The sequence below is a fragment of the Plasmopara halstedii genome (genome assembly GCF_900000015.1).
Source record: "Plasmopara halstedii genome assembly, contig: Scaffold_658, whole genome shotgun sequence".
In the NCBI taxonomy this organism is placed as follows: domain Eukaryota; phylum Oomycota; class Peronosporomycetes; order Peronosporales; family Peronosporaceae; genus Plasmopara; species Plasmopara halstedii.
In genome coordinates this window covers 8,672-18,722 of record NW_020187575.1, presented here as the reverse complement: position 1 = coordinate 18,722, position 10,051 = coordinate 8,672, and the positions used below count along the sequence as shown (strand labels likewise).

Here is a 10,051-nt window from a genome sequence, read left to right as displayed (position 1 = left end):
TTGGCGAAGCATGAGCAGGGTTTCCAGAGAATGGGGTGCTGCTACCTGGAGTATGAGCACCGGGTGACGGAGTATTGCTAGGTGACATAGATCCGGGTGGGGGACTGCCTGGCATCGAAGTTGGAAATCCAGGATTTGGGGTGCTACTCGGCGAAGAATTAGCAGGGTTTCCAGAGAATGGGGTGTCAGCCGGCATAGAAGTTTCGGAGCCGGGAGTGTTAGTCGGAGTAGTTTGCTCCTCCGTGCCACGAAGACCTCCACCAGCTCCCAAATTACGCTGAATGTGATAGTTTTCAAGTTGATTGGATTTCAACTCGCTGGTGTCTTCGGTCGTCCAGCCCCAAGCGGCATCAGTGATTCTAGCCGTCGAAGCGGCGATGGCTGTCGCTAAAGCAACGTGTGCGATGATACGGGAGACGTGCATACTTGTTTAAGTGCGGAAAGTTGTATTGGAAGTTGGGTCCAATTGGCAAAGTCTTAGGCTGAACTTGGCAAATTGCTGAATGAGCTACATTTCAGGGCTCAATGGTGCCGAATGCACGTACATCGAGGAATTGCTCGATGAACAAGTCGGTGCTCCAGCTCACCGGCTTTGTTCAGATTGTCGCGTTGACGTAAAAGGAATGTCCAATGTGAAACATGCTTCTTCTGTGCAAGATTTATTGTACATGATCTTGAATTTTAGTTGCCCTGTGCACTTTGCACAGCGATAGTTGAATCGAACATGCACTTTTATATTGTTCAATCATATATGAGGATTGCTAAACGAACAACGGTTTAGTGTTTGGGAGAGCGCATGCAGGTGTTATCAGTTGCCTGAAGCGACAACGCATAAGCCTGCACTCCCTGTACAGATCGTGTTTGTAACAGTCTTTTCCGATCAACAAGATCCCCTGATTCAACACATCCAAAGCCCTCTCGTCTGTCGCAAAAAAGTTGTCAGGTGGTTAATCCGAGTATCAAGGATGATTAAATCCAAACAAATATCGACAATGAATCGGTCGACAAAAACACACGCACGTTACGGCTTGACGAGGCCGTCGCATAGTGCAAAAAAAGCACCATGTGCGAGAATCGCTAAACAAGGGTAATACTAAAATTAAAGATTAAGGAGTTCCTGGAATATTCTGCTAACACATACGTGACGTAAAAGCCGTGAACTAGCTGAGACGTTTGTGTGAAGATGATCCGCGATTATATTGACCGCTCGCTTACATTTACGAGCTTTTGACATTGTTTTCGCGGAAACACATTTGCGATCCAATCCTCACTCAAGTCAAATTTCACCTCTAAAGAATTAAGCTAGCAAAGCAGGAATGCATCGCAATCAGAATAGTATACAAAATACAAATATTATCTCTCGCATAAGATAAAGTAGCGATTTCAAATCTATAGTTGCGTCGTTTGTCACTTCGTGAAATAGCAAGGCATTGTACGTGGAGGACTCTCCATCGTCCTATCGAATTTGAGCTCTTGAGATGTGTCAAATCTGCAGGCTAACAATACAATATATGGCTGACTAGGACTAAAAAGCAGGTGTTGCATGTCTCGCCATTCCAAAGCAAAGTCATGTTGAGCCTATCGCTATTCTTTTACGCTTGCTGAAATGCCTTTGTCGTCTTCACATCACTAATTGAATCCCAGCAGCGAAATTTTAAAAGATCAATGGCGCAACTCAACAGATGGCTGTTTTGTCTTGAAGTGTCGTTGTCTTGAAGAGCCAAGAACAATGCAGAAGTGCGTCTACTGGTGTATTGAACGTGCATTGTGTGTTCGCATGGGTTCCTACCGCAACTAATCGTTTCAGCATACATAATTTCTGTGCTGCATCTTGAGTTTGTTAGATTGTCAAAATAGAAACTTTTAGAGGTAATACTTTACTTACTACGTGATAAAATATACTTCGACCTTATCATAAATCATATTGAATGATCGGCTCGCAAAATTTACCCGACGGGTGAAGAGCAACCGGATTGATATGAGAAGGCAGCTTTTGGATATACAACAGGAGACTACAAGGAAGCCGCTGAGGAAGTGTTGAACCGCAGAGTCGACAATGATGCTTTGAAAAACGATTAGAAAAATTATGATGAAGATGGTTTCAGAGGCAGAGCAAGATCGGTAGCTGCATTTTCCGGCTTACGGAGAAACAAAAATGACTTGCACTTAACACCTAAATGCAGCGCTTTGACATGCACGTCGTACAATCACTTCGTACTTCATCCATCTACTGATCCAGCAGTGTAAAATACTACTACTACTACTACTATCACTCTTACTACTACTACTACTACTACTACTACTACTACTACTACTACTACTACTACTACTACTACTGCTACTACTACTGCTACTACTACTAATGGTATTATTATTAGTACTAATATCACTACTACTACTATCACCAAAACTACTACTATTACCAATACTACTACTACTACTACTACTACTAATGATAATACTAAATGCCACTCGACTTGTGTGTGTCGCGAAGTAAGCTCTGGACTTGTAATTTACGACGCTAAGCGAAGGCAGCAGTTTAATTGATTTGTTGAGTGAGGGAGATATTAATCGATTGGCAGTGATGTTGTCCCAGCCATGATTAATAATTGCGACGGACCATTGCAAATTGATGCTCGAGGTTCTCAAGGACTTTTCTACCCCAAGTCACGTCCCCCACTACGCAATCACCTTGTCGCATATGATACAGCGTCTTAAATAGCCGAATTATTTATAATACATAATTGCTGTAAGACGTAGGGACGAATCAATGATGGATTGCAGTCACTACTCTTAATTGCGCAAATTTTACTCGCTTATTGTTTTTCCACTTCGAAGACAGAACCATTCAAAAGAATCTACATCACCTGAATTGAGCCCAAGTAAGAACACCAAGTTCAGAATGGGGCCTTCCGTCGGATCCTGTTCCATTCTGTGTAGTTATAAAATGAAGATGTCCCTAATGTTGGAGGGACTGTGGGGAGCGGCTGGTGGTGAAGACGGAGTGTCCAATGTGAAGGAGCAGCCTGCACACGCAACGATTGTTCTTCATCTCAGCAACTTGCCGCCGGGGAAAGTGTTGACGGCATGTAGCGCAAAGGAGACGTGGGACTTGTTCAAGACGCTCCAAAACACGCAAGACGCGGTAAATCGTTTGTGGCTTAATAAAATGCTCTCATCGCTCGAATTCACGACACATCCGTGAATACGCACGTATCACAGTAAGAGAAGCTTGTGATGATGATAAGTAACGCAGACTGTGAGCTGATTGAAAAATACGATGTTATGGAGCCTACTGGTAGACTAAGAGAGCCTGATGTAATCGTTGTGCATGTCGGCACTGGTATCTTGCCGACTTGGCTAGCAAGCTGATTGCAGCGAATGTACGGATGAACTTGACGCAAATTTAAGACGCAACAGCTCTACTTGTGGGCAAGAAACCATTTCTAGGATGGAAAGAAGAGGAGGGCGAGGTGTACTAGCGGCACGTCGTGTGCCCTGCTCGAACCTTGCGGGTACCATGGACGTTTCCCCCAATCTCTCGGTTACCGAAGAAAGTGGTATCAGTACCAATTATCGCGACGAGGCGCGGAAGCAGCAGTTAGCGGCTGCCCACAGGGCGGCTCTCCTGCGCTCGCATCCACGGACGGTCCTAGACCTCCGTGTTAGATACGGCTTCCGCTCGGCGGATCCCACTACAGAAGCAAAAGACGCGATCACTCAATTGTTGGGCGTCTACATGGTCAACCCCATCCCTTCGATCATGAGCGCCCACGACGTCTGGGCAGTCTTACCGAAGTGACACCTCAAGCTCTCACGAGTTCTCGGAGTCTGGGCAACCCGCCACTTCACCAGATACTGGGTTTGACCCTGTCGACGACGTCAAACCACAAGACGTTTCACATGTTAGTGGACACCACCGTTCTCGTCGAAGTGTCGACGGCGGACGGTGACGATTTGGTCAATCGCTGTCCAGTTGCTCGCGATGCTCTTCGAGCTTTGGAGGACAAAGTCGTCGTCATCGGCACCCTGCCGAGCATCTTTTCGAGGTCGCATACCGCTGAGCGGAAAGCCTCGGAAGATTGGAGCATTTTGTGCGCCGACTGCCTCACGTTGAAGATTTTCGTGCTCTGTCGGGGAGTTCTGGTCGTCCAACAGACGAATACGTCACTTCGTGCGACGGTGGAGCGCCTTGTGCCATTACAAACCGGAAATTGTTGCACTCCGTGCTCAGAACGACTTGCTAATCACGACATTTAGGTTGCGATATGACGGAATGATCGCAAAAGGGAAACAGCGCCTTGCATCTGGAACTTTTGGTTTGGTTGTATTTGCCATTGGAATAGAATGTCGTTAAGAAGAGGTCTTTGGTTTGGCGTCTTCTGTAACGGGTTTACACGTACCCTGGTTTAAAGGGTTGGGTCACACAAGATGGTGTGACCGTACAAGAATTGCCGTTCATACAAGGCAGTGTAGTCACACAATGGTGTGGCTACACCTTAACCAGAAGTCAGTACGTGGCTGGACTGTCAGAAGTTATGCGTTTTAATTGGGCCTACAAGTTAATTAGGAAACCTATAGATTTGATTATAGGCGGCTTTGTCGCATATCAAACCAATAGATGCAGTTTATATTCTAAACGAAAGCGTTCATTTGCCTTGAGTTAAGGTTGTGGTTACTTATGGAGTAAGTGGATTGCGATCCGCTACACTCGTACTGGTTCTAAGTATAGAACAAGGGTCACCAACCTTAGCTTAGCTCTCTCTAAGCTAAAGAGCTACTTCAACCCCGCTGCACTTGGTAGCACTTGTAGTCAATATCCACCCGAGTCGATACGACTGATTCTCTGTGAGGATAGAGCAGCTCTCCTATTTTCCCCAGGGCATGCGGGACGGTCTTAAAAAGCTGATGTTTCTGCTTGGCCCTGAGTTCGTGCAACACATCGCTTCGCAAGGACCTGAAGCTATCAGCGCGCTCCTAGAGGCGATTTCGAGCTATAAAAATGCTCCACTAGAGCACCTACAACAGAAGATGTCAACGTCGACTGCGTCCATGATGTAACGGGGTTACACATAACCTTGTATGAGAGGACCTCCAAGAGTACCCGGAACCTTCACCAAGGCAAAAAAACTCCTTTGTTCAAAATTGAAATTGTATTTAGTTGTTTGTTTTGCGGCAGAGCCGTCTAATTTCTAAAATCTTAGGTTTCCTAATAAAATAGTAGAATCTAATTAATATGCATAACTACTGGCAGTCCTGCCACGTAGTGGCTTCAACTTACGGTGTAGCCACACCGTTGTAAGATGGCACTAACTTGTAATACACACCATTGTAAGATGGCACTAACTTGTAATACACACCTTTGTACGGTCACACCGTCATGTGTGATACAATCTTTCATACTAGGGTAGGTTTAGACCCATTACACTCTGAGTACGTGTAGCTCCGTTACACCCCCCATCAAAATTGTGAATATCCACAGTTCACATTTAACTGCATCCAAATACGAGACTCGCGTGTTGAGACACCGTCACGTCCCAAAGAACATCTTTGAACATTCTCCGCTCCACGAGCCCTGTGTCGATGACGCGAGAAACACCTAGCCAAGCTGAATACGACGGCAAAGCCCTACTTCTTCTTCTGCACGAGGAGCATCCCCGGACAGTAAGTCCGCGGCTTCACGGAAAGCACATCTCAAGCCCTCGGCAACCGAGCGCTACACACACCGCGCTCGCCACGGGCGATGAATTTCCTTGTCGAGGATTCGAAGGAAGTCGACTACGAGTCGAATACTCCTTTTCCAGGATGGGACGAAGAGGAGGACAAGGTGCGCCAACATCGTAACGTGAGCCCTGCTCAAACCTTGCGGACGCCGTGTCAGTTCCCCTGACCTCTCCACTCCCAGGTGGAGTAAATTACCCCCAATCGCCTCGACGAGGCAGTTGGAGGCTGCCCACAGGGCGGCTCTCATGCGCTCGCATCCACGGACGGTCCTATATCTTCATGTAAAATACGGCTTCCGCTTGGCGGATCCCGCTACAGAAGCAAAAGACGGAATCACTCGATCGTTAGGCGTCTACGTAGTCGGACCCCCAGCCACTGCACAAGCTGAGCTTGACCAGCGGAAGCTCTTTGAGATCGCTTCATGGTGCCTCAAGATATCCTAATGGATAGGTATCGCGCTCGGCTTCGCGCTAAAAGAAGAGACGCTCCTGGAACCGCATACGGGCGATTCCTGTGGTACTTGCCCCAGGAGAAACCGCTCCATATGATGATGAGCTCTTTGAGCGATGGGTGCAGCGGCATCGGAAACTTTCCTCGCTGTCTGACTTACAATAGAGCCACAAGGAGGTAGACGTACGCGTAGAACGCCATCCCCGGTTCGAGTTTGCCAAATTCAAAGCCTTTGTATTGTCGCCCTGCGACGTCTAGATCAATTCATCACGCTTCCGCGAGCTCAGTGGTTTCTCACGCGGGTGAGTCTACGACCACAGCAGTTCTGGATCATAGCTTGAGCTCAGCTCCAGGCCCTTCCGCTTCCGTGGCTATTGCTAAGAAGCGCGAAGCGTATGACGATACGGAGCGTCATGATCCCTCTGATCATAAGCGCCCACGTCGTTTGGGCAGTCCTGCCGAAGTGACACCTCAAACTCTCACGAGCTCTCGGAGTCTGGGCATCCCACCACGTTACCAGATACTGGGTTTGACACTGTCGACGACGTCGAACCACAAGACGTTCCACATGTTAGTGGACACCGCCGTTCTTGTTGAGAAGAGTCGGTGGCGGACGATGACGACTTGGTCGATCGCCGTCCGGTGACTCGCGATGCTCTTCGAGCTTTGGACGACAAAGTCCGTTGTCATCGGCACTCCACCGAGCATCTTGCCGAGGTCGCATACCGCTGTGCGGAAGACCTCGAGAGCTTGGAGCATTGCTGCACCGACTGCCTCACGTTGAAAATTATCGGGCTCCGTCGGAGCGGCTCCTGGCCGTCGAGCTGAAAAGTACGTCAGTTCGTGCGACGGGGAAGCGCCTTGCGCTATTGGAAACCGAAATTGCACTTCGTACTCAAAATCAGTTGCTGATTTAGCTTCTGGGTGGTTAAGCGCCTTTGGGTGCCGCCCCGGCGCCAACGCTTCCGCGTTCACTTGCTCCGGACCCCGATACGGCTTGAACAAGCCCACATAAACACCGGGTGTGTGCATCTGTTTCGGAATTTAGCGTATACGCAAGACCTCGCTTTGTCACGACTTAAAACGGCACGATAAGCCGTGGACGGAGCTTCGTCTTAAAGACCGCAGAGACCGCATGTGTAGGAAGTTTTTAGAATTTGATAGAGCCAGGTCTCCGACCTCAATGTTTTCAACATTCCTTCTTCCTCTTTCGTCTGCATATTCCTTCTGCATGTCTTGGCTTTCAGCAATCGCATCGCGAACGTGTCGTAAGACACTCAGTCCGGTAGACAGAAAGGCATCGACATCTTTACGAATGGTGTAGGGGCTGACATCAGCTAGACGCTCGGCTACTTCTCCTTCACTAAGTCCTGAGGCATGAGATGGCAGCGTTAGCGGGACGCGAGAATAAACAAGCTCGTTCACGTAGAGCAGCGGTTAGCCGATAGCGAATGCACTGCATTGTCCAGAGCGAATTCTACGAGGGGCAGCATGATGCGCTAGCGCATCGGCATCTCAGCGCAGACGCTACTAAGAACATCTTCAACGACACAATTCACGCGCTCAATTTGACCACCGGATTGCGGATGGTCCGCTGTTGATATATCCAACTTGGTGTTCAACACCTTGAAGATCGTCGATTAGTGAAGCGTGGGTCTCTGTCAGAGACAACTGACTCCGGGAGTCCTGTTGCCAAAGTTCACGATCCACAAACAGCGTCGCTGTACCCACACCGTCGATGATGTCCGACACCGCCGCAAGATGAGCCATCTTGGTCAAACGGTCCAAAACGACCACTTCACCCGTGTTGCCCGCCGATTCCTTTGGCATGCCAAACACAAAGTCCTTACTCATGGACTGCCAACACCCGGAAGGTATCGGTAAAGTGGCCAGCGGCGCCGCCGCATTCGAAGAGAGGTTCCCTCTCACATATGCACACCATAGGTGCTCGTCCATTTGTACAGCTTGATCCATCACGGGGCTGTACGTCTTCTTACAACCGAGATGACCACTGAGTGGGGTCATAGATGATACAGTACTTACATTTCTTATTACAAGGAGCCATAATTCATGGCGTATCCGTCGAGTCGGTGCTATCGTACAACAATCCGTTGTTCAATGCGAGTTTCCAAACATTTTGCTCCCGAGTCGCGGTGCATGATCTGTGAAGATCACAAACGGCTTTGAGCCCAGCAGGTGCACCCTGAACTCGACAAGTGCATACTTCATCACAACTAATTCCTTGTCGTAGACTGGGGAGCTCCTCTCTGCAGCCTTAAGCTGTCAAGATTCGAATGCGGTCACCTGATCTCACCCCGCGGCGTCTTCTTGCAGCAGTGCACAGCCGATGGCAAAGTCTGAAGCGTCACAGACGGCACTAAAAGGACGAGCGGGGTTTGGCAACGCCAGTATAGGTGCATAGAGAAGGCTGTCTTTGACCTTGTCAAAAGCACCCCCGATTCTGGGTGTCCCACCACCATTCCGTCTTTTTAAGGAGGTTCAACAACGGCCTTGCCATTCCCGCATAATTTGCGCTTTACTTGTGCATGTAGTTGGCGAGGCCAAGCCACTTGCGCAAATCATTTTAAGTCTTTGAAAACCGGTCAGTCTACAATGACCGTGACTTTAGCGGGATCCGATCGAGGACCACCTTACCATTGAAGCACGCTGAAAGGGCTTTCTTTCGCGCCAAAGATGCACTTATCGGCATTAGCATACAGCTTATTCGTGCGCATGCACCCGAGCACCGCTTTCAAATGGACGATGTGGCTCTCTACATCTGTCCTCAAGGGCATCGCATGACTGCGGACGAATATGTATGTTTCTGCATACGCCCGGTGGAGGCTGGATAATTGCGTCGCAAGACGATTTAATGCTGCTGGTGAACTTGACAGCCCTTGAGGCGTCACCAGCCACTCCTATAGCATGCTGCTCGGAATATTCACCGCTGTTAGCGGAATATCACTCGCTCTCATGAGCAATTGGTATTACCCATCGGCCAAGTCGAGTGCACTGTTTTTGTACAGCCAACCATGTTGTTCTGGAGAACGTCCTTTCTAGGAATCGGCGTCTGTTCCGGAATGGTGGCATCGTTGAGTATATTGTAAGCATGAACGATACGCCACTTGCTGTTCGGCTTCCGGACACAAAACTTGGATGTCGAATGGGGAGACTTGCTCTCACGCACATCCCTGCGTCGTTCTTCGCACCTAAGAAGACGTCAATGACGTCACAATGCTCTTCGGACAGGAGCCGTTGGCATGTTACGCAGTATTTGGTTCCCGGAACCAGGTCGACGCTCACTTCGGTCTGGAGGTAGGAACGACGGTGGATCTTGGAGACGACGACTTGAGATTCCTTCACCAAAGGATAGTACGTATCCGAGAGATCCTTCAGAATCGATGATCCACTTCGTGCGTTCAGCATCCTCTTGGTATCCTCCAGGATAGCTTCATCCAAAAGCGACGACGTTGATCTCCTCGTTCGGTCGTATAACAACCACCTCGGCTAAATCGCCTACCTCTAAGGCACCGCCAAACGCTTTGAAGGACATCTCGTCCAGCTCAACAAGACCATCCACTGCTGGAATAGCCTCGAGGGTGACGTCGCCGGGTTCCTCCCCCGTCATACCGTTGACTCGTGTGTATAAGTGTGCGCTATCGTCTGCGGTAGACACATTCTGGTTCAGATTGGACGCCCGGCATCTTGCAGCGTGTGTATGCGTTGCCGTCGCCTCCTCACAGAGGTTCTACATTCCGGTAATTTCAGGAAGATTATATAAATTATAGATTTAAACAGGTAAGCAATACGGTATATAAAGCAAGCAAGACAATAAAAATGTTAAGGGAGAATAAAAAAATGCCCCATATATGAAAAC

General features: G+C 48.7%; 2 protein-coding genes across 2 annotated transcripts in view; one reads left to right on the top strand and one right to left on the bottom strand.

Annotated features, from left to right (window-relative positions):
* Positions 1 to 424, bottom strand: part of PHALS_13198 (RxLR-like protein) — a gene marked incomplete at both ends in the record, with an annotated part of 492 nt that extends 68 nt beyond the window's left edge. The window contains one exon of the mRNA XM_024728904.1: positions 46 to 424. Within this exon, the coding sequence (XP_024579335.1) occupies positions 46 to 424 (379 nt within the window). The remainder of the gene's footprint in view (positions 1 to 45) is intronic.
* On the top strand, positions 423 to 1,010 carry PHALS_14671 (uncharacterized protein). The gene has a single exon (XM_024728903.2). The coding sequence runs from the start codon at positions 504 to 506 to the stop codon at positions 711 to 713; it is 210 nt and encodes a 69-aa protein (XP_024579334.1). The 5' UTR covers positions 423 to 503; the 3' UTR covers positions 714 to 1,010.
* Positions 1,011 to 10,051: the final 9,041 nt, after the last annotated feature.

Coding starts and splice junctions, on each gene's coding strand:
- PHALS_14671 (XM_024728903.2), top strand. CDS start 504: ATGAGCTACATTTCAGGGCTCAATGGTGCCGAATGCACGTACATCGAG.